The sequence below is a fragment of the Protopterus annectens genome, chromosome 8.part0 (genome assembly GCF_019279795.1).
Source record: "Protopterus annectens isolate FY-2018-M chromosome 8.part0, PAN1.0, whole genome shotgun sequence".
In the NCBI taxonomy this organism is placed as follows: Eukaryota; Metazoa; Chordata; order Ceratodontiformes; family Protopteridae; genus Protopterus; species Protopterus annectens.
In genome coordinates, this window is record NC_056741.1 from 804,894,837 (window position 1) to 804,919,397 (window position 24,561).

The 24,561-nt window shown below is 39.4% G+C and overlaps 1 protein-coding gene across 1 annotated transcript in view; it reads right to left on the reverse strand.

Annotated features, from left to right (window-relative positions):
• The window catches only part of GDI1 (GDP dissociation inhibitor 1), a 394,348-nt gene that overhangs the window by 297,822 nt on the left and 71,965 nt on the right, over positions 1–24,561 (reverse strand). Inside the window, exon 2 of the mRNA XM_044080268.1 lies at positions 2,345–2,452. Coding sequence (XP_043936203.1) covers positions 2,345–2,452 — 108 coding nt within the window. The remainder of the gene's footprint in view (positions 1–2,344; positions 2,453–24,561) is intronic.

The window sequence follows — 24,561 nt, forward strand, 5'->3', positions numbered from 1 at the left end:
GGCACTAAAAGAATATGTTAAAGTCATTCATATGTCTCCAATACTCCAATATCTCCAATACATGAGGAATTCCCACTTAGAGTGGAAGTAACGACAAGTAACTCAGAGTTTAAGATAAGAGTACAGAAAGTACTGTATATCAAATATTAGTTCTTAGTTCTTACAGGCAACAGCGTGTACATCAGTAATCAGAAGCAGAGAGGAACCAAAAGAAGAAAACCAGCAAGAAAAAGAGGAAGAATAAACCATAAAGAAAACAACTAAGTTTGAGACCTTCTCATGTGTGAGTTCAATTAACTAATATTGTCATCTCATCAACTTTTAAATATATATATGCTACTATAAAACTTTTATAGTAGCATACATCTTTAAATGTTGATGAGTTGACAATATTAGATAATTGAGTAAGGTTTAATGTTTGTTCTGATGAAGTCCCAGTATTAAGTGTGGAGGGACGAAAGTGCTTGATGGAGTGGATTACAATAAATTTTCTTGGATTTTATGACTACGCTGCATTTTTGAACTCACACATGTGAAGGTCTTAAACTGCAGAAGTAGAGGGGAAGTTAATAGAGAGCGCAGGTGATAGAAAAAGGTTAAGTGTTAAGAGAAAAAAGGGGAGGTGGCTGTGGGTAAAACGGGAAATTAGAGATTTTTTTAAAATTTATAAATAAGAGAGGAGTTAGAATCAAGTAAAATCTGAGAAAGGAGAGTAAGCTAAGTGGGAAAAGAAGGGAGTGAGGTAAATATGAGAAATGGAGAAATTTAGTGTAGAAAGGTATTAGGATGTAACATAGATGTTTACAATGTGTATTATGGTTAGCATATTCTTATCATCATTTTCTGGATGGAATTCATACTGATATTTGCCCACTTTTAGTGTGTTACTCCAACTTCTGCTTGCTGCTTCAGTCCTGTTAAACTGATTTTGTCAAATGGACAGTCATGTTTTATTAACTAGAATGACTACTAGACATATATTAGGACTGTCTAATGACAATGAATTAACTAATTTAACCACTGTCACCTTTGGTCACTGCAGAAAGGCAACAAAGCACTCCTGGAAAGTGTAAGAAATAGCTCTAATGGAAGCTAAGTAGGTTGGGATGCAATTAGACATTGGCTCTCCACCTCTCTTCACACTCCTAGTAGTATTTAAGCACCATCACAGTGTCCTACTCAGTATGAAAACCACCTTTAGTCTCCCTTGAAAATAGTCCATGCCTAGTGTGACTAATCCAGTCAACAAAGTAACTGTGCTTCAGCACATACTTAATGGCACAGAGGGAGGACTACTATCTGATTTCTCAAGTAATCTATAGCATCCTAACATTGTCCAAATGATTTCTCCAGTGGCTCCTCCTCCTAAAACTACAGTGACCATTTCATTCCTCCTGCAGGATGGGAACCAGTTTCATTTGTTTCCTAGCAGGAGCAAGAGCGATATGGTCCATTCGATCCCTGGCCAAGTCAACCCCATTGTTGCCCCATTAGGCAAGAGTCAGACGTTAGGGAGTGGGCCACTCTACCAGTTATGCAGACCTCCCACCCAGTTGTGGCTATGATGCCACAACTACTGCTATATGACAGAGTTCACGCATGATTAGCACACATGACTAGTCACTTTAACCAGTATGTTGCCAGCCAAACTCCATAGTCCTATTGTGGTATGACAGCAGCTTGATTTAACTCACTCCCCCTGGGATGTGCAAGCCAACAAATGCATTCCCTAACATCCCACCCCCCTTTACAGGCTCTTCTAACTTACCATGTCACTGATCCTAAGCCATTTTTGACATATCTCAAATTGTATAACCTAATCAAACCATATACTCCCACTTACTGACAACTTCTGCATTCTCTGTGCTGTATCCAATCCCTACGTAAAACTTTTATTGTACTAAAGCAATGCTAAAGTACTTCATACTCTAGGTCTGTACTGTAAGCAATCTCAGTCATCTATATAACTCTCTATTAAAATATATATTAATTTGTCTCTAATTATATGTAGCAATGCAATGCATGTTTTAGAAACTTGCTCACCTGCCTCCATGATTTGCAGAAAATTGCATACTTATATGTTTATCTTTACTACTGTATGTAATTGGTGCATATTCTCAACAACTGTATAATTATATGTACTTTACCTCTTGCACTGTATCTCTGTAACTGTCAAACTTTGATGCTTTCCTGGGCTGAGACTGAAACAGGTCATTTGTGATCAGTGCTGTATCTCGATTAAATAAAAAAATGAATAAACAAACATCTAAAGAGTTGTTTTGTGTGCTACGGCAACCAAACCCACACAAATGACAGGATGACAAGTTTAAATGATTGCCCTTACCTCCTCCAAAGGTGTGATAGAGGAACTCTCTCCACCGTAGTAAGGGTTCCTGTCCATATGGAGGACTTTCATCCCATTCACAGACATGATACCTGACAGGATGCATTCCTGAAAAAGTGGGAAGAAGGAATTTCAGGTCAGTGACAGTCCAAACAAGATTGAAATGTGTTACTTAGTTAAGAGAGATATACTCCTAGATCATGTTTACTGCAACTTTGGTTTTGCCGAAACAGACTGCACATCAGCATACTTTATTCCAAAAATAAACTAACACTGACTACATAATCTCTAAAAAATTCTAATGGCATATCTGTCTCACTACTATCCAGGTATTTGGTTTTTCACCCATGACTAGGACGTCATCTGGATTACCTAACAGCTTTAGGCCAATGGGTTAAAACAACCCTTCAGAATTTGCATTCCTTCCAACACACTGAATGGAAAATGTTCGAGTAGGGCAGGATCTTTGATCTGGACACAGCTAAAACTAATTGCCTGTGCAGTCCCAACAATGTAATTGCACAGGCATTGGCAATGTTTGTTTGTGTAACAGAAGTGCCCACTTAGTCTCCATCAAGGGACAGTAGCTTGCAGTTACAGTCCTCACCCTTCCACATTAGTTAGTTTGTTTTTAGTTACTCTACCAGGTTCATGAACAGGATCACAGGACTTATTTTCAGTCATGATTTTTACAATAATGCAAATAAATTCTGCACGAATACAGTCAAATTGAAGGTGTACAATGATAGAAAAGAAAAACTACAGATTACAATAAGACAATCAGAATGTAATACATATACAAAAATAAGACATTCTCCAAAAGAAGATTTGAGTACAGAAAAAACAGTAAAGAAACTGAGTTGAATGAACTCAAGGGAAAAGCTTACAATGCATTACATATGTGTCATACTTCTCAACTGTACAGATTTTCACAGAATGTCCAGATTTTTGCCTCATGTTTTTGGTCTGTTTTTTCATAAAATTGTAGTTTTTTGGCAAATTAGTGGCAAATCATGAAAGACTGAAGTTAGAAAAAAATGACAGATATTTGAGATTCACATTTCATAACCCTTCAGAAAAGTCATGTTAATGCAAAACCTGTTATTCTATTAACTTCCTAAGTTTGTAAGAGCAATAGTCAAGAACTGCCCCTATTTTGGGCCTTTGTCCCACTTTTATTTATGACTTTCTCCAGACTTCTTCCTATAAGAGGTTGCAAGGTATGATATGTATTTGTTTGCATAAGGTAATAAGGTAATGTTACTTGGTGAGCAGCCTGTGAATTGGGCTGCACTGAAGGGCTAACGTCTGCAATCAGATGTTCAGGGAGAAAAGCTCCACATTACTTAAAGAAAGGGTTTACATATCAGCAAAATTAGATAAGATAGCATAAAAAAACCATGCAGGAGAGCTCCGTCACAGATGCTTAGCCCTTACCCCATGAGCTAAGTTTTGCTCCCAGGCCTCAGTCACTGATATTTCAGACTGATACCCATTACTGGTACATACAGACTTGTCTTACAATAAAACATTTTAAAATAAATCTGTATCTCAGAAAATACACAGTTGTTAAAATAAATCTGTATCTCAGAAAATACACAGTTGTAAATGCACCTGTTCTACTTATGTTGAAGCTGAATCAGAAAAAAAATCAAAGTGTAAGATTTTTGATTTACCATTTAAATTATAAAAAAGCTCTTGCTTTCAGACTACGGGACTTTTGCCATGTAAAAGTAACATGTGATTTAATACAAGTCCAAATCCCCTTCCCCTTCTTTGATAACCAGGTAAGAAACTTATGAAAGCTTTACAAGATGCATTATTATTATTATTTATTTCATTATCTATTTTCATTTGCTGACTGGGGTAGTCTGACTGGGTGTAGAACCCCTTTCAGTGGAGGCCTGGGGAGGTAATCTCCATTGGTACAATATAATACAAGATACAGCGGAAATAATACTGGTTGATGAAACATTAGTGGGAGAAAAGCTCCAGTGCTACAATGTAGTACAAAATACAATGTAAATTAACTCAGTGCCATCTTTGACAGTCCAGTATCAGAAAATGATAAACAGTAGCATATTGAATTGGTTCCCATTAGGTAAAAGGCATTTTAAATAAAAGAATACATTTACACAGGTACAATCACAATACTAATGTGTTTCATCTTTTCCCAGTTAGGGGTTGCCACAGCGGAACTCTTGGTCCGCTAATGATTGGCAGTGGATTTTTTACGGTGCCGAGTTGCCAGCCCGACGCCAACACAGGTACAAATATGATGTTGAAATGGAATATATTATATACAAACATTTGTAGTAGGACATGCATGGATATGCATGAGTAAACATACATATGCAGGCATTAGAGTGGAAATTAGGCGTGATCTTCGGGTTGCTTTAGGGTAATATACCCTTTAGGAAGCAGAGGAGCTAGTAATAAGTTACTGCTGTAAAATGCTAGTTGTGGACCTTAGTGTCAAGAAGTGTTAGTCTAAGGCTAGATAGGATAGCAGTAGTCAACAAGAGATTCTGGGTACATACATTTTATTTGCAATTGAGTCTTCACTGTTTATTACTAAGGCTCAAATTTTTGTGGGTAGAGAGAGAGAGATGTGATAAAATGGTGGTAAGGGAAACGGTTGTCTCTGACAGAGTTACCCTGGTGAAGGATAAGGTATAGTCAGGGATCCTTCAATGATCTTTTAGTTGGTCTTTGAAAATGGATAGGTTGTTATTGAGTCTTAGTGGTAGAGGTGATGTGTTCTATAATTTGGAGATGTGAAAGTAATAGAGGGGTTCCCCTACTGATTTATTAGCTTTGTGAGTGGATAGTAAGGCTTTGTTTGTTGGGCATAGTCTTTTGCAGTAGGTAGGTAGGTTCTGAGGATACTTTTTGGCTGTGACATCTGTTAGGTTTATTATAACTAGTTATGAGTAGCTGAGATGATGAGCTAGTCCTAGCTAGTTAAGTTTTTGAGGGAAATGGAGTGATGGGCCCTATATGGGAGGCTAAAGACAAACCTAGCAGTTTTTTTGTAGTATTCTTGTAGCCTGGAGATTTGGATGCCATGGAGATTTATAAGAATGGGGGGGGGCATAAAGCAGTTATGGTAGAAGATAGGTGTACGCTGTAATTTTCTACTACATTCAGTAAGGTATACTGCTCCATGTTTTTGATGTGCCTTTTTCATGAATATGTAGATCAAAGTTTAACTTTTCATCTATAGTAACACCCATCAGCTTAGTATTTATAACCCATTGAATTTGTGTTGTATGAGGAACTTGTTTAATTTTTTAAACATTTTTATTAAATTATCACTTAAGACATCGACAGACATTCATTAATATAAAAGAAAACAAACCATATTAAACATGTTTCCAGTTACATACATTATACATCTTATTTGTTCTTTCTTATAACCATCATCAGTCCAACATTACATAAGTTGCTCAGTTCCTGCCTTCCCTTAAAGATCATATTTAAAGGTGTTACACCCTTTTCTTTTCAAACAAAAAAGTGTTTGCATGTATCTTACTTTTTTGTATGAAAAGAAAAGTGTGTTTTGAAGTCTGTAATAAAATATTAACTTTTAAATACTGCTTCTGAACGAGGAAGACTAAATGTAGTAAACTGTGTTAATGGCATTAATATTCATGGGAGGACAGGGGGTGATTACCTCATTCCTGGCTCAGCTCTAATAATGCTTAATTACCGTAGGTAAGTAATTGTAAATTAGTGATGTAATCACCAAACTGTTAAATTAGAGAGAGATTGTTAACTACACAGATGAGGGCTGACTCATCTGCAAGCTGAATGAGGGATGCATGCATGTAGGTTTTGTGGGTGTCATTTATGAAGATATTAAATACTAAGGATCCTAAGATAGATCCTTGCAGTACCCCAGCAGTAACTGGAACAAAGGAAGACAGCATTGATTACCACTCACAGCTTGGGAGTCTGCTGGATAAATATATGCTGAACCATTGGAGGTTAGAGTGTGAGTCCTATACACTGTAGTTTTGAAGCAGTTTGTCATGTGAGACAGTGTTAAAAGCCTTTGACAGATCCAAGAACTGTGATGGAATCATTTTACCATTGTTCATATTTAAGGCTGAAGGTACTGACGAAGTCCAAGAGGGCACTTGTGCTCTGATTTGGTCCAGCAGAGGATACTGTTATCTGTGAAAGGTTCATGCAGTTGACTACAAGCACATTTTTTTAAGATGTTCAAGAGGGGGCCTGTAGTTTTGACAGCTCTACAGAGTGTTCTCTTTTGTGTAAGGGCAGAATGAAGACTTTTTTTTCAGATATCTGGAACTTTGTTTCTTGAAAGTGATCTGTTGATTAATATGGAAATTGGGCAGGCAACTGCATCTGCGGCAGTTTTAAGGTACTCGGCTGGGAAGTTATCTATGGCTAGGGTGGTGGAGTTTAATTTGGATAGAAAGTTTTTGATTGTTGATGTGAAGATTGCTTTTAGAGTGAAAGAAATAGTGTGGATGTGTGTGCAGACGGCTAGAAGAGTTACTATTCCTGTTGGCTTTAATGAGTTTGTTAAATGTTTGGATGAAATGAGTGCTGAAATTGGAGGCAGTAGCTTCTGTGGAAAAGTTACGGGTGGGGGTTGGTTTTTTGGCTCTCCTGGGGTACAATAGCTTACTCACAGAAACCAAAAAAGCTTTAGGCTTGTTTAGGTTACAGTTTTAGAGTGTGAAATATTAGATTTTTTGTCTGTGGTGAGTACTTTTAGTGAAGTTTTGGAATTGCCAGAATGTATAGCTAGCAACCAATCAGGGACAAATTTCAACAGAATCAGAGACAAATCCAGAAATAATCAGGGACAGTTACAGACACTAAAATATTAGTACTATTAACTTGAGACATTTACAGAATAAGAGAATGTGGATTAACATACATTTTCTGAAATAAAAGGAGTCTATAACTTTAATTACTGTCATTATTTATAAAGTGCAATTAACCACCTTTTCAACAAGGCTTAAGAGGGATTAAAATGGACAATGCTAAAATCTGAGTCAAAATCAGGGACAGTCAAGAGGTATGCCTCAATGTCTGGTGTCACTGTTGTGCTTTCTGTTTTAGCCAGGATTTCCAGGTTTTATTTCCAGTTTCTTTGTAGAAGTAAATCAGCAAATGTAAATTGTCAGTGGGGGAAGAGCATCAGGGAATAGAAAGTACAGTTTTGTACCTACCATAAATGTAGATGTCCGAGAGGTATGCTTCTTCTGCAAGTCTAACAAATGGGTTGTCTGGCTCTCAGGCGCGCCTTTCGGCCGGATTCCAAAGTCTCTGGCTGGGCCTCGCGTGATGTCACCGTGACTTCACCCACATGCATAGCTGCAGTTCAGGTATAAAGGCACATTCACCCATATTTTCCTCAGTGTTTTCTTCCAGATGCCAGGTGCTGTGGTGCCTCTATGGAAGGCTAAATAAAATGAAATGCAAAAAACAATAGAGAGCAAAGAAGACAAGAACATGTATATACATATATACAAACAAATAACACATCTAATAGAAATAAATAGCTACAAGAAGACACAAATACCCTAGGTAATGCAGAGGGGAAGGGGGAGGGTATCTACTGCAGATGGCGCATACCTCTCACATCATCATTTATTATGGTAGGTACAAAACTGTAGTATGTCCTTCAAGGATGACCTGCAGTCCTAACAAATGGGTAGAATACCATAGCCAAACTGGGGAGGAGGCAGGTAAGAGCAAGATCAGTTGTTTATGGGTGCATCTCCTTGCAAAAGGCAACAGCAGTCTGGAAAAACCTGTGGAGTATAAGTATAAATTATAATGTTTTCTGGCAAAATGTATGCACGGAGCCAAGTAGTGCCTCTAGCCAAATGTCTCTGTAACTGTCCTCAAAAGAAAAGCCCTCCATAGTGCTGTAGCCCCTGTGGTTTCTGAGAGTTGCCTTTCCATGAAAAAAGTTTCCAAAAAAGTAGTAACATCTAATGCAATTTCCTATCCATTTGTTTTGAGTTTGTTTTTCCTTCCATTTTTTCCTTATTTTCCTGTTTTCCTGGCTGGTCAGAGCTGGTCAGTTTTTCTATTGTTCTTGGTTCTGTCCAGGTAGTAGCAATTGACCATGCACATCCAAGGCGTAGCAATCTTTCCCTGCTAGAAGAAAGTTGGAAGAATTAAGGTGGGTGTATTATCCCCTTTAATGATACTGGCATAGAGGTAGACCTGCATCTCATAAGGATTAGATCTCATGGATGGAAGATAAGATTGTGTTGTAAGGAAGTGCCTGTGTGCTATTGTAATTCCCCTACCTGTCAGAAAAGAACAGAGTCCCAGCAGTCCAGCAGGATTCCAACTGTTCAAGATAAATTCTGTAATTCTGCTGTTGCTGCTGGTTGAGAAAGAAACTTTTCTCCTACAAAGTTGGTGCTTCAAGTAGGCAATGGATGTTTCTTTTATTTTACATTTTTAGAAATTGATTGACTAGAGGAGTAGAGGAGAGTAAAAGACTTTGAGAAAAATGTGATAAATGTTGTTGTATGCTGATGCATCTTTCTTAATGATTAGAATAGAGATTGTGGATTGAAAAGCTATTTGCTAAGATAATAGTTTTTCCTGTTTTGTTGTTTAATGATGTTTCCATCTTTTGCACTTGCACCTACAAAGCTTTCCGCTTTTCCATTTTGTTGTATAAGTTTTAGTTGTTTGTTGTTCATGCAGATAATAAGATAAAGTCTTTTAACCCTTTGAGATAAATCTGCTATATTTACATATGTATCAGCCATGTGTGTTTGCAGCTAGAGCCTTTCATTTTTGTGCAGCTGATTTAGAGTTGTTCTGTGTTAGCAGTAGAGGTAGTAAGTCGGACATACATCAGTAGGTGTCGGACACATGCTCATAGGGAGGGGAACCTGCAAGATGTTTGGCCAATCAGGAGCCCTTGAGATCCAAGGTGGTGTGGTCTGGAATAGTCTCAGTCTGGGGTTGTGCATCCGTCAGGATTTGAGGTGTGCAGTCAGGTGTGTGGTTTTGCCAACTGAAGGAGGGGAGTCTTGCAGAAAGTGTGTGGTTGAGTATGTCCTTGTGCAGAATTTTTTGCTTGGGTGGCAGTGTGGGGATGCGAACAGGTTCTGGCATGGCAGTCCCCATTTCCTTGTGATAGTTTTGAGAATGTGCCATGCAGCATCCATTCAGAGGGCATGTGTGGTTATTCTCTTTAAGATGCACATATATATATTTTCTTTGATGGGTATTATGTGGGCCAGAGCTGAATTACAGCTTGCCATCATATCTCCAGAGGTCCATTGCCATCCGGCATGTAGGATGATATATGTGTGCTCCCTTGTTGTGTGTATACTTATCAACTGTGAATGTGTCCATCCTGTTCAGCAAAATGACTTGTGAAGAGCCTGTTTTACTGCTGTTGAATCTTTTTGATTACTGCCAGCATTTCTTTTTGATTTATGTTCAGGCATGCTGTTCTTGAGTGTATGCTGCTAGGCTGCACTTTGTGCACATGCGTGCTTGTTCAAGATAGTCTGGCGAGAGGCATCCGTGGTGATAGTGGGCTTTGGGTTATTGTGGTGCTCAGGCAAACTTGTTCATGTGATATACCTGGGCCACCACTGAATTTTGCTTCAGGCATGGATTATTGAATTTGCTTCTACTGTTAGTGCTTGTGCTGGAATGCCAATATTTTAGGTACCATAGCAATTTTCTATTATGTAGCCTGGCCTGGGATGGTTAGGTAAATGGATGCCATGTAACCTGTGGCTTGCAGGGCTTGCAGCGCTTCCTTTTCCTTCTGCTGTTAGTTAAGAGGAAAAGTGTTGGTTTTAAAGTCTGTGAGTCTTGTGTGGATCTGTTTATCTGCCAGGAGCCTGCAACAGGCACTTATCCTTGGGATGGTTTTGGGATGAAAGCAGCCTTGATCTTTATGCCCAGTTTGTAATCCCAGGGTATGCAGCAGGTGAATAACCTTTTTCTCTTTCTTGTGTTAATTTGTCTTTCAGTCGTTCTTGTAATGCAGTCATTCAGGTATGCAGTAATGCAATGATCTGATTATTGATGCCAGCATGCCAAGAATCCTCTGAGGTTGTAAATACAATGGGTGCAGTAGATAAGCCAAAAGGCAAAGCCAAGAATTGATATTGCTCTGATCCTGCAAGAAATCTGAGGTCTTAAGTTCTTAGTCGTATGGCAACGCGGCAGGTATGCCTCCTTGCAGGCCAGAGAGTCACTTTCGACTGAGTCCTTGCCATATTTGCTGTAGAAGTTGTAGAGAGGGTCAGCATTTGAATTTTGAACTTTGGAAGAGATGTGTTTACCTTTAAGGCTCCAGGATAGGTCCATTGGTTTTCCCCATTGGTACTAGTTTAAATGCCCCTTTAATAAAATTGTTTAAATTGTTGCGCCTCCCTTTCTACAGTTCTCTCTTATCCTAAGTGTTCTATTGTCAAGTAAAGCTTGTGTTTGTCTCCTAGTTTGGAGGTAGGTTTGGCATTCCTCTCTTCCTTGTTTTCTGATACGAAACCTGCTGCCTTTGTCTATTGTCTGTAAAATCCATTTGTCTCTTTCTCCTGTCTTGTAATACTGAAAATATGGCTATAATTCTGCCTAAGGTGCTGCCAGGTGCTCCCTGGTGCTCCTGGTTGTTGTGAGCCAAGTCTCTGTGTCACTGTGTAGCTCCTGCTTCCCTGATCTGTTGGTGTAGTTCTCTGGCTGTTAGTGCCGTTGGACATCCCCTGTAAGCACCTCCTGATTGACCTCTGCCTCTGACATGCCATTCTCTGCTTCTTTGTTCCTCCAGGTGCTCTTCTGGCTTCTGATGGATAGCCAAATTTAGCTGACAGTGGAGAATGACCTGTAAGGCTGGATCCTTCTGTGTCTGAGATTTAGCTTTTTCTCCACCTTCTTCTTTGACCTTCAAAGGGTCAACTAGCTCAAACTTTGCTTTTCCCATTACAAAATTTTAGCTTTCTATTTACATGGTCTGGTAAGGATGGTTGGTAACCATGCATGCTCTCTTATCACTGTACTCTGAAAGATGTCTAGGAAGCCCCTGATCAGTGCATCATAGCCACATTTTAACGCCACATTTTAAGGAATGAGTGTTGAGCCCAGTTGATATAAGGGACTTAAATCTGGAAAGGTTCAGGCTTATAAAGGTTTTTTAGTCCAGTGATCTAAGTGAGGAACTTGTTACAATATCATGTGGAATGAACAGGGTGGAAGGCTAGCATTAAGGCCCTAGCTGAAAAAGACTAGCAGAAGTGTCTCCACCCCCCCAGATCTGTTGCTTGGGGAGGGGTTTTGCAGAGGCAGGGTTTTTGGCTGAAAAGCTACCCTAGCATTGGAAATTGTTCCTACAGGATATGATCTGTTAGGCCTCAAAATTAGTCCTGATAAGAGGTCTAAGTGTCCCCTTAGCAGGGCCGCAGGCAGGTGCCGAGGGGCAGTACAAGCATCAGCAGTACTGTCATCCAAGAAAATGTATCAGAGAACAGTTAGTAAGAAATGAATAGGTAAATGCAAAAAGTGGTAAATGTAAAAAGTTCTCCTGAGCCTCCTGGAATTGGCACAAAAGAGTCCTCATAGCATGCAAGAATTGTTCCTCTCTTTCCAGAGGTAGGCCAAAAGAAAATATGCAACCCTGAGAGGCAGAAGGTATGGGAGAGTAAGCTGGTGAGTCCCTATTTGTGAGAGAGTAGGGGGGGAGGAATAATTGGAAGAAACTGGTAGATAGGCTCTGCTCAGCCCCTCTGCCAGGCCCTGTCAGGTGAATGCCAAAGAAAGATCCTCCAAATGCAGAAGATACATTTAGTAAGATCTTGAGTATGGCAGCCTGCTAGAGTTGAGTAGGGACTTTAGAAGGCAGGGCAGTGAGAGGGGAGGCTGCTCTTAACCTGGCAAAAAGAAAAATTGACATGTTTAAGCCCTGTAAAAAGCTGACACGCACTAGGAGTAGATACATCTAAGGGAGTTCCCGACGACAAGATAATCTAAAGGGTAAGTATCTGTGGATTTCTAAAAGAGATTCGAAGATCAAGTTTTCATGCTAGTAGAAGGAGGTACGCTTTCTCGGGCCGTAAGGAAGGATCATGACTGCTTCAAAGCAAACCGGAGACGGGCTGGTTATTAACCGAGGTGTACACTGTTAAATGGACCGCGAGTGTTTAGTCCTTTGCCAATGACCAAGAAGTCCTTTCTTTAATCGAGTTAGCTTTCATGAAGTCTTCGGTCTGTACGCCTAAAATAAGCAAAAGCGGACGTAGACGCCTAAAGTGTTCGTCGGTTCTGACGCGCTTACGGTTGAAGGAAGCAGGCTAGCAGGGTGCCTTGGGCCTTATGAGGGTGGCAGTAAGAGTGAAATCTTACAGGAGCTTGTTTCCCACAAGGCCAGACGGGTCAAGTCCAGAACAATTAAAGACTGTTTCAAGAAAGAGTCCCCAACGGGTAGTTAGAGGCTGCCCCTTCGCTTGAAGGACATCATTCATGTACCCTTCAGCTGGGAAGCAAAGTCAAAGAAATATTTCTCCAGAAAGGGAAATAAAACCAGTTAAAACTGCAGCAGGCAAGCTTGCTTGTGTCAGTAGTCTGTAGTATAGTATGTCATTTACCTTGAGGTCTTTTTAGAGATGGGTTTCCTTTCGGCAGTGTAACACCTCACCAGAGAAAAAGCAAGCAGCTACTCTCAGCTATAACGGGGAATGAGTTTTAAAGTTCACAGGGTTTCAGTCTTTCCTTAAACTGGTGTGGATTAGCAGCCCTAGAGGTCTTTTTAGAGATGGGGTTTTCCTTTCAGCAGTGCAACACAGCAGTAGAGAAAAGGCAAGCAGCTACAATGGGGGGATGAGTTGTAAAGTTCACTACAGTTCACAGGACTTCATTATCTTCCAAATACAAGAACCACTCTGGGACAGATTAAGCAAGTTAAACCTAAATCTGCTAAATGTTCAATTTATTCACAACTCAGCATTATAGCGTCTAATTAAATATATTCCTTATTACAATTATGCATATTAACTTCTGGGAGGGTGGGGGGCAGTCATTCTTCATAGAAATTACTCAGTTTAAACAACACAGATCTGCTAAAAGAAATTAATTGTGTTCACAGCTAAAGAAGCTAACCTTCAACTTACGTATCGTAGGAGTGTGTGTGTGTGTGTGTGTGTGTGTGTGTGTGTGTGTGTGTGTGTGTGTGTGTGTGTGTGTGTGTGTGTGTGTGTGTCTGTGTAAAAGAGAGACAGAAAGAGGCTTTAACAAGCTCCTTCGTACCAGTCTGGGTCTGACAATAGCAGAAAGACAGATTAAAAACATCTGAAGATAACGTTCCAAAACCATGCAGCATTTAAGGTCACTCTGTTCACTGCTACACAAGCCATCTGCATGTGGGTCATTGTGTTGCCCTTTAGACTTCATCTGTCTTTGTTTCTTTTTCTGTTCAGAAACTACACTCTCCTACTTGTGGCATAAATTTCCATAGCAATGTGCTGCAATGTGGTAAGCAAGGCATTGTGACTTTGATGAGAGAAACAAGTACAGTGTTTGACACAGAACCTGATGTTCATCTAAAAGTGACCACTGAAGTAAGTGGCTTCAGCTGCAATGATTTAACCTTGTCATACTGCACTAAACACGTCACTAATGAGGAAAACCAGCCCTGAAGCCAATAACACATGTGCTGAAATACATGATGGGGTGGTAAGAGTGAGTGTTTAGAAAGCAAAGGGAACAGCAGCCTTTTTTTAATGTTTGTAATACTCACAGAGTGTTTAGATATTCATTATGAAAGCTTACATATGTGGCATTATGCACAAATCAGAATAAATTGAAACTACATCTTTAGAGCATACAAACTGATATTTTGGCATACCTCTCAACTGTCCATATTTTTGTCTCATATTTAATCAGCGGTGGTGGTGCTGCAGTAGCGTTGTCATCTCACAGTAAGACGTTGTCTTGTTCGATTCTCAGCTAGAGCGTCTTCTGTGTGGAGACATGCATGAATGGGCGTACCTTTGTTGAAGGTTGTGCGTCAGGGCCGGCAACTCGGCACGTAAAAATCTACTGCCAATCATTAGCAGACCGGAGTTCTGCTGTGGCGACCCCTAACCGGGAAAAGCTGAAAGAGACAACAAGACACAACATTTTTAGTTTGTTACTCAAAGTTTGTAGTTTTCTGGTAAATCGCTGAGGATTGAAATCACTAAATAATGACATACGTTTTAGTTTCAAAATTCACATCCCTCAGAAAATGATTGCTAATGCAAATTCTGTTATTCCAGCAAGTTTCTAAGTTTTTATGAGCAATATTTAAAATCCATCTCTAATTTTGAACCTTTGTCCCTCCATTATTTTAGGATTTGTCCAGATTTTTTGAGGTATGAGGTTGAGATGTATGTATGTTAAACGTATGTTGTGTGCCTCATTTCTACTAATACTAGTTATAAAACTGTTGCATTAAATGAGATGATTTCAAATTCTTGTGACTGTTAATAACTTAGGATCTGAATAATACTTTCGAACTTTATAAAAGAGACTCTTACTGTAATAAGGCATGATAGCTCACACAGTGTGAGAGCAGGGCAAGCTGAATGGATTAACCACATCTATTTGATTTTAGACTTGTTTATGAAGAAAATCTGCACATCTACGGTGACATTTTTTGCCCTTTTTTATTTCTTGAATATTCTTGTGCATACTGTGTGTATTTCTAACCTCAGCACTAATGTCACACCTGAGTCCATGTAGTCTATGTAACATGCTCCTATCATTCTGTGCCCTTTTTGAACAGAGACACTTTCTTACACCTTCTCAGTTTATTTGCCTACCACAGTACCCATACAATGCCGCAGTGGTATGGCGGTAGCGTTGTTACCTCACCACAAGAGGTTCTCCCGTTCGATTCTCGGCTTGGCTTGGGAGTGCCTTCTGTGTGGAGTTTGCATGTCCTCCCCGTGGTTGGGTAACATTCGAAAGACATGCGTGCGTAAATGGGCGTGCCTTCGTTGAAGGTTGAGTGTCGAGCTGGCACCTCGGTGTTTCGTAAAAATCTACTGCCAATCATTAGCGGACCGGAGTTCCGCTGTGGTGACCCCTTACCGGGAAAAAGCCTAAAGGCAACCACCACCACAGTACCCATACAAAGATCCACAACATTCTTTTTTATTTAAGGACATTTTCTGTGACAGCACAGCTTCTTAAGATTACCATGCTTTGGAAATTTAAGTGTCAATCATACACCTTTTCCTCAATCTCCCCCTCTAAGGCTTATCTAGCTCTTTAACTTGCATTTTGTAATATTTTTGATAATGACGCTTCATCACTTTGACATTTTTCCTGAACTACATCTGCTCTTTGTCATTTTTGAAATATAGCCACAGGAAAATGCAGAGTTTAAAGAGATATAGCATAGCAACATAACCTCTGAAGAGAAATAAAGTCTCCTTGTCCACCCAAGCTGCCTGTTTCCTTACCTTAAAGATAAGTATTATAAATCTTTTATTTGTTTTCCACAGTAGAGCACTGATCTTATCAGTCTCAGCCTAGGAGTGGTGTCTGGTCAAGTGACTTGCTCAGAGCCACACAGTTAGGCAATGGAGGCTAACAGAATCAAACCTTGCACCACTGGACCTAAGGAAATAGCTCATTAACAGCTCCTTAATCCTTCAAGCCAACTGCCAGACCAAAGTGGTCTACATAATTAAGGACAGCTTACCTCTTCCTGCCTCCTTCTCAGTTCAGCTTGTGCCAACCTGCATATTTTAAAATTTTCCACTATTTGATCCCATGGCACATTTAGAAACATAACTCAATGTGTTTTGCCAACTTTGCTGTGAAAAAAATTAATATACTAATCCTGAGCCCCACATTCCCTGTCCTCACATTCTTGCATATCTCTTGTCATTTTGAACAATATTAGCTTGTTTTTTTTTTATTCCTTTGTAGCACATAAAAGGTTACTGTTAGGTTGCACCACTTTTTCCAAGGTAATAAGTTCATTACGTTACTTCAGTTTTTCTTCCTCTGGCTTCTGAGTGTCCCATTTAATTTCCACCTACCTTCCACTAGTGTCCGCGTGCTTTATTTTTATGGCAGAGAGTGCCATGGAGACATGCAGCATACCTCTCAACTGTACAGATTTTCACAGAATGCCAAGATTTCTGCCTCATATTTTACATTTTTGGTCCTTTTCTCATAAAATTGTGACTTTCTGGCAAATCATTTGTAAATCGAGAGTTAAAGTCAGAAAATAAAGACAGACATTTGAGTTTCAGACTTTATGTCCTTCAGAAAGTTCATGGACTTTCTAAGTTTGTAAGAGCAATATTTAAAAAAGTGTCCCTATTTTTTGGCCTTTGTCCCCCCCATTATTTATGGCTTTGTCCAGATTTCTTGCTATAAGAGGTTGAGAGGTATGTATAGCACTTTACATTGAGTATCACCAAATTTCTATACTGCGCGCATTCCCTTTATCCATTATATTTTATGTCTGTCTATCCTATTGTATGCTCCCTTTCCACAATAATTCTTTATTTTTGATAAACTGACATAATGAATAACACAAATCTCTTTCCATTTCTATTGCCTTTGATATCTCCATTCCTTATTCATTGTTATGGTGCATTTTTTTTCCTAGATACATTACTTTCAACTGGAAACCATCTACTTTACAGAATTTGTAGACTGAAAAAGCACTTTTCCAAATTCTGGACATAGGAAGACAGAGGAGAAAACAAAAAAGTGGAACTGTTTTCAATTTTAGCACTTAGCATTATGCAACATATTCTAAGATGCAACAATCTCAAAATTAATATATAAAGATAAAGGGAGTGAGATCAAAGCCTCCATGAGTATGGTGGGGGCTTGTCCTCCATTTTTTTACAGTACACTCAGTTTACTAGTTTTTGGTGAAGGGAATTCAGTAAACTCCAGGCTTCGGTATTACATGGTGGAGTTCTCTGCACTGTACATTAACTAATTCTGTTCTAGAAATAACTTCAGTCATTTGAAATTCTTAAATATATTTTCCTTTCCATTTTTTGTATCATCCATGTTACAAAGCTTTGTCACTGCTGAGGTGTCCCACTTCTCTTTTACAGGCTATACACTACCGCATACATTGCAATTAAAGTAAGCTGGTCCTAGGATGCATACTTAGCAAAAATTGCATTTTCTCTACTCCTCCTGTCCCCTCTCATCTCTAGTCCAATACGCTGATGACTCAACAGTCATCGCTATTGTTGACTCACCTTCTGAGCTCATCTCTGCCACACAGTCTACCTTCAACTCCATTGAAAACTGGCTCTCCAAAAATCAACTAATCCTTAACCCCCAAAAAAACAAGTTACTACTTTTTCTACCCAAAAAAACCTTAACCATATCAAATCCTTCTCAATACAGTCACTAAATAACACCTTAATTGAGGCTGAATCCAGCATAAAGCTAATAGGAGTTATTATTGATGACCAGCTCAAATTCTACTTACATATCAACAGCGTTATCAGGAAAACTCATCAGAAACTAGGTCTCCTGTACCACAACAAAAAATCCTCTCCAGAGAAGCTAAGATAACTCTTTCTCATGCTTAGCTATTACCCAGTCTACTGTTCTCAAATTTTCACTAAGCTAAACTCAACTCTCCTTGCCAAACTTGAATCAACCTACAATAAGATAGGAAAATTTGCCGCCCAGCAAACCTACAAGTCCCATCTCTGCCTCTCTCTGAAACACCTAAACCTGCTCTCCCAGCTCCATATCATTCACTGCATCCCCTACCAACCTTCCTATTGCCCCACTCTTTCAACTCTAATCTCCCACTGTTCACCTGCTAGACCTCTCCGGAGCTCCACCTAAGACCTTCTATTAACTCACAAACCAAAAACTAAGTTTGGATGTAATCTCTACAGATGTAACCCCACCAAGCCATGGAACAGCATCCCACTAGAAGTTAAGTCCTACTGAACAAATTTAAAGACGTCACCAGACAATACCTGCAGAGTCAATGGACTTGCCACTGTATTCGCCCTCCTTAAGCAATGCTCAACCATAAATTCTACCAACTGTCCCATCGATAACACTGCTCAGATAACTTCATGTTCTACCAAATGTCCCATCGATAACACTGCTCAGATAACTTCATATTCTACCAACTGTCCCATCGATAACACTGCTCAGATAACTTCATGTTCTACCAACTGTCCCATCGATAACACTGCTCAGATAACTTCATGTTCTACCAACTGTCCCATCGATAACACTGCTCAGATAACTTCATGTTCTACCAACTGTCCCATGGATAACACTGCTCAGATAACTTCATGTTCTACCAACTGTCCCATGGATAACATTGCTCAGGTAACTTCATGTTCTACCAACTGTCCCATCGATAACACTGCTCAGATAACTTCATGTTATACCAACTGTCCCATCAATAACACTGCTCAGATAACTTCATGTTCTACCAACTGTCCCATCGATAACACTGCTCAGATAACTTCATGTTCTACCAACTGTCCCATCGATAACACTGCTCAGATAACTTCATGTTCTACCAACTGTCCCATGGATAACACTGCTCAGATAACTTCATGTTCTACCAACTGTCCCATGGATAACACTGCTCAGACAACTTCATGTTCTACCAACTGTCCCATCGATAACACTGCTCAGACAACTTCATGTTCTACCAACTGTCCCATCGATAACACTGCTCAGATAACTTCATGTTCTACCAACTGTCCCATCGATAACACTGCTCAGATAACTTCATGTTCTACCAACTGTCCCATCGATAACACTGCTCAGATAACTTCATGTTCTACCAACTGTCCCATCGATAACACTGCTCAGATAACTTCATGTTCTACCAACTGTCCCATGGATAACACTGCTCAGATAACTTCATGTTCTACCAACTGTCCCATGGATAACACTACTCAGATAACTTCATTTTCTACCAACTGTCCCATGGATAACACTGCTCAGATAACTTCATGTTCTACCAACTGTCCCATGGATAACACTGCTCAGATAACTTCATGTTCTACCAACTGTCCCATGGATAACACTGCTCAGATAACTTCATGTTCTACCAACTGTCCCATCAATAACACTGCTCAGATAACTTCATGTTCTACCAACTGTCCCATCGATAACACTGCTCAGATAACTTCATGTTCTACCAACTGTCCCATCGATAACACAGCTCAGATAACTTCATGCTCTACCAACTGTCCCATGGATAACACTGCTCAAATAACTTCATGTTCTACCAACTGTCCCATCGATAACACTGCTCAGATAACTTCATGTTCTACCAACTGTCCCATCGATAACACTGCTCAGATAACTTCATGCTCTACCAACTGTCCCATGGATAACACTGCTCAAATAACTTCATGTTCTACCAACTGTCCTATCGATAACACTGCTCAGATAACTTCATGTTCTACCAACTGTCCCATCGATAACACTGCTCAGATAACTTCATGTTCTACCAACTGTCCCATCGATAACACTGCTCAGATAACTTCATGTTCTACCAATTGTCCCATCGATAACACTGCTCAGATAACTTCATGCTCTACCAACTGTCCCATGGATAACACTGCTCAAATAACTTCATGTTCTACCAACTTCCCATCGATAACACTGCTCAGATAACTTCATGTTCTACCAACTGTCCCATCGATAACACTGCTCAGATAACTTCATGTTCTACCAACTGTCCCATCGATAACACTGCTCAGATACCTTCATGTTCTCTACTAGTCTCATACAATGGCTTACATGAGTAAGTCTACTGTTAATTATTGTGATGTCAATACGTACTCTGTGCGCCTAGTACCAATTATTATTATATGTTTCTACATTGCTGATTTATTTTCTTTTATTTGTTACAGTTTACATTCAAGTTTTTTTCCTATTCTTCTGCTTATACTGTTATTTGCTTATGCTTAGTTTTTTTGTATAGTCTGTTGACGCTTTTCTCTCTGGGCCTCTGGTGAAAAATGACTATTTAGCTCATTCGGACTAACCCGATCAACAAATCTAAAATAAATAAAAATAATAAATAAATAAAGTGGATTCTGGGTACTGTTACCATCTGTGGCCTGGTTTAGGCAAACAGTTTTTTTTTTTTGACAGTGGAGGTTGTGATGGTATTGTGAGTTTTATAATTATAGAAAATAATATTGTTGCCACCAGTACATGGAGATTATCAGCTGTCATTTTACCATGCTTATCCAACTGCTAGAACAGCTGATAGACTAGATAATCCACAAGGTCCTAACTGGACATAAACTCCAACATTCTGCACAAAATACAGCAGTTCTCTGTCTTCGTGCATACCACACAAACAGCTCTTCATTTCCCAGTAGTTATGGGGGTTGTCTTGGTGAGAGATCTTTTCTCATTTGATATAGTGTTACTTGCTTGTTTTACTGGCCTGTCTCTTTATTTATCAAAAGAAGGGATGTTATTTTGTTTTGCAAGCCATTTGCCTAAACTAAGATCTGCAGTCATCATTGGTATATGGAAAACTTCATCTCTCTGACAACAGCATTCGTCTATCCTTGGCTTATTATAATGATTTTGTAAACTGTGCCTAAGATTAGCCACAGTTTATGAAACCTCTTGCCTTGGTATCCAAGAAAACTACAAAACATTTCTCAAAAATTCCTTCATTAACATGATTCCAGTAAACTGCAATTTTTGGGTATTTCCAATGGACACACTTTTATTCCACTGTTAATTCACACCCCCTCTAAAACAGCTCCTGTCATTGCTAATTTTCTGTAATACGTCACTAGGAATCCAAAAACAAGTCAGTCAGCTCATTCTGGTTAAGCACTTAGCAATGAGAAAAGTGAAGTAAACGGTGCACTTCTTGGTGTGTTTTCCTAACTCTCTCCTTCAAGGCCAACATTCTGTGCCTTCTTCCTTAGCACAACACCTAAATTAAATGACTCATTTTTTACACATGTATAAATAAATACATACATATAGGTGTATTATGTAAAACATACACATGTATGTATGTATACATAAAACATTTTCCTCCTGTTAAGGCCCCCCATATTCTTTTCTATCTCTGTCAAGTTTAGCTTTGATTTGTAAATATACAAATGGTTATCTGGGAGGCTATACACTTCTCAGGTTATCAAACTGTTACAGTATGGGCCATAACAACTTAGTCAGAATAACAGCATTCTGACCCTAGACTATACTCCTTCTGCTGAAAGTCTTAAAGGAATAAAAGAGGATGTTGTAGTTACAGGAAGCAGCAAGTCATACTGTGTAAACACTAAGAATAAAGAGCACTGTATAAAATGCAGATATCAGGTAAAAAAAAAATCCCTTAGCCACAGCATCTATCAAATTCACAAGTTGCTCCCAAGCCCACAATGAAGGTTTCAGGCAGGAGTCTGTTACTCTGAGATTTCACCAACTTTCTTATTGAGAGCCATGGATATTCCTTCATTTATGAGCCCATGACTTTCTGGTTCTTAAACATTTTTTTTTTGTTTATACAAATATGCTTGGTTCCTCTTTCAAACCTATACGACATATTGGAGCAAAAGGATAGTATAGAATGAAATTAAATATTCCAAACTTATTTTCTAATTAAGAATCTTTCATTTGGGGTCTGTTGAGTTTTGATCCCTCTATATCTCAGAGGAACTTGAAAAATGATTTATCCAGCCACTGCTGGAAACAGACTTTGAATATTATTCGAGTATGAGAAAAAGAAGAAACAGCCATACAGGATGCTAATATGCACTGCTTTTAAGTTGTTCATGAAAGTGAGACTAAATCAAACTAGTATATTTGGAAATATATCCAGATAGGTTCAGATAAGGACCTGTAGACATTATGATCAAGAATAGAATATTACAGAAATATTTGAATCTGAGACCCAGTGCTGCAACCTGGGATGCTTTTAAAAGACAACTTTGTACCTATATTACACCTGTACTTCCTCCAGAAGGCCTCTGTCATATCACTATGTATTTTAAGTTGTGTTGCTGGGAGCACTTCCTGGAAGCATGTCCATAACCATGATGAGCATGTCAGACCTCATATTATACAACAAAGCATCTTTTGCATTCCCTGAAATTTTATTTCTCCCCATCTCAAAAACACGTGGCATACTATCAGCTAATCTTTTAACAGGTACCAGCTGGTTGCACTGCCCTCCTTTTAGCCATAATAACCCATGATAACACATGAAACTTGTTTGAAGGCTGTCTTATTCTTCAGTAAACATCTATATGAAAAACATATTGGTAATGTCTAGGCAGATAGCATCAACGTCTCCCTTTGTGGTTTACTGCTACAATGATCCAGCCCTGTATTCAGTTTGTTACCAAGCAATCCTGCTAAGTATTTAAAGGCCCTAATTTCTTAGGAGACACAGGAGGGGGTAAATAATGGAGGATGGGAAAACATACAATTTATAAATTGATAGTAAGAGACAAATTAAATTACAAGTGTCAGCAAACACAGAACACATCATGGTGAGCAGTGAGTCAGCTGATGTATCTAGACTAAAATGAAATTCTGCCATTAAACAGAAATGTTTAGAAATCTTCCAACATAACTGTCTGCTGTCCCAGCTAAGATGGCATAGAGAGACAAAGCCTTGAGTGCAACCCAGGAAGCCTGAATTCAGCTAGTAGCTTGGACACCTGGTGGAGCTGGCAGGGGGCAGGGAAGGAACCACAAGGCAAGTGCCTGCTCACCACTTGAGTGGGGGGGATTAGGGTGGCATATGGACAGGGCATACCACTCTGTCAGGCTCTGGTGGAGGTCCAAAGTGGGTCATGAGGGAGGGTTCTTCTGTTGTTGGGCCTAGGGCAGGGCCAATACCTGTGACCATGGCTCATTACAAACACAACCTCCCATTGAGATGCCAACATATGAGGGGTAGGTCCACCTGTGTACACACGATTCAAGTTGCTATGAGCAGCAGTGATAGTATTTGAGTACATTCAACACTTGTGACATTCACATACTGGTATTGTAAGGCTGGTACATTCACATACTGGCATTGTAAGACTGGTAACCCATGGTCTGATGAGATAGACAAGTACCAGGTGGGTCCTTATCACTTTATTGAACACACTACTTACTGAACACCTCTTTGCCGAACTCTACTAAGCAAAATCTTATCCTGTTGAATGATCATTTCAGCGAAGTTTTTCCCAGGGGGGAAAAAAGTGTGCCATCATTGGGGATTTACCCTTTTCCCTACTGTAATGCAATCTTGGAGTTGGTACATTTAGTTAGGGAGGGTGGGGGTTACAGCCCCCTGCATTGAGGAGTGTTGGGGGTACAGCCCCCCACCAGGATGGGTTTTAAATAGTGCTGTTTTTGTTGCGATCGCAGGGTTGACCAACTGATTGTTTACCCTGGGAAAGTATTTTGTTGAACTGATGTTTGACAGATTAAGATTCGTTTTCTTGGGTTCGACGAAGAGGTGTTTGGTGAAGAGTTAGTTCGATAAACTGATATAGACCCGTACCAGGCAATCCCCACTTTTCAGAACTACAGATTGTATGAAGCAAGAACTTAAAGAGAAGTCACTCTGCCACGACAGACAAAGTGCAGTTCAGAAAAAAATCTTTCTACAATGATTTCCATGTTTCCCTGAGAGATTAGCCTTGCTGGCCTCCTAGTAATAAGTAGCTCTTTCTTTCAGAACTGATGGTGTCATTTTCCCAGGACTGAGTTCAGGCTAACAGGCCTATAGTCTCCTGCCTATGTGTCACTCACTTCCCACTTACATAATTCAAAATCACATCTGATCTGTCAAACTTTTTCTCATATTAGTTATGAAATAAATATAGTACAGGTACATTTAGTAAATTCCACCTGCTTAAAGATTTTTCACTTTTCTTATCAGCTTTCTCTGCTTTGTCTTTACTCACTTCCAGGAGTCCTCTAAATACCTTTTTTCTTTGAAAATGAAATGAGGTCTGCTTACCCTTTTTCTTAGTGTCTCCTTTATTTGATTTCAATTCGAGAACAGTGACATTTTTTTAAGTAGGCTTCTACCTAACTTTTACCCTCCTTTTACTGCTTTGCCTTTTACTTAGTCCCACCAGCATTCTTTTCAAATGTATTTGTTCTGTGATGTGCTTATAATTTATCCCATATAATTCTGGGTTTTTGTTATTCTGCTCCCACTTTTCTTTAACTGATACCGTTCAGAACTCCTG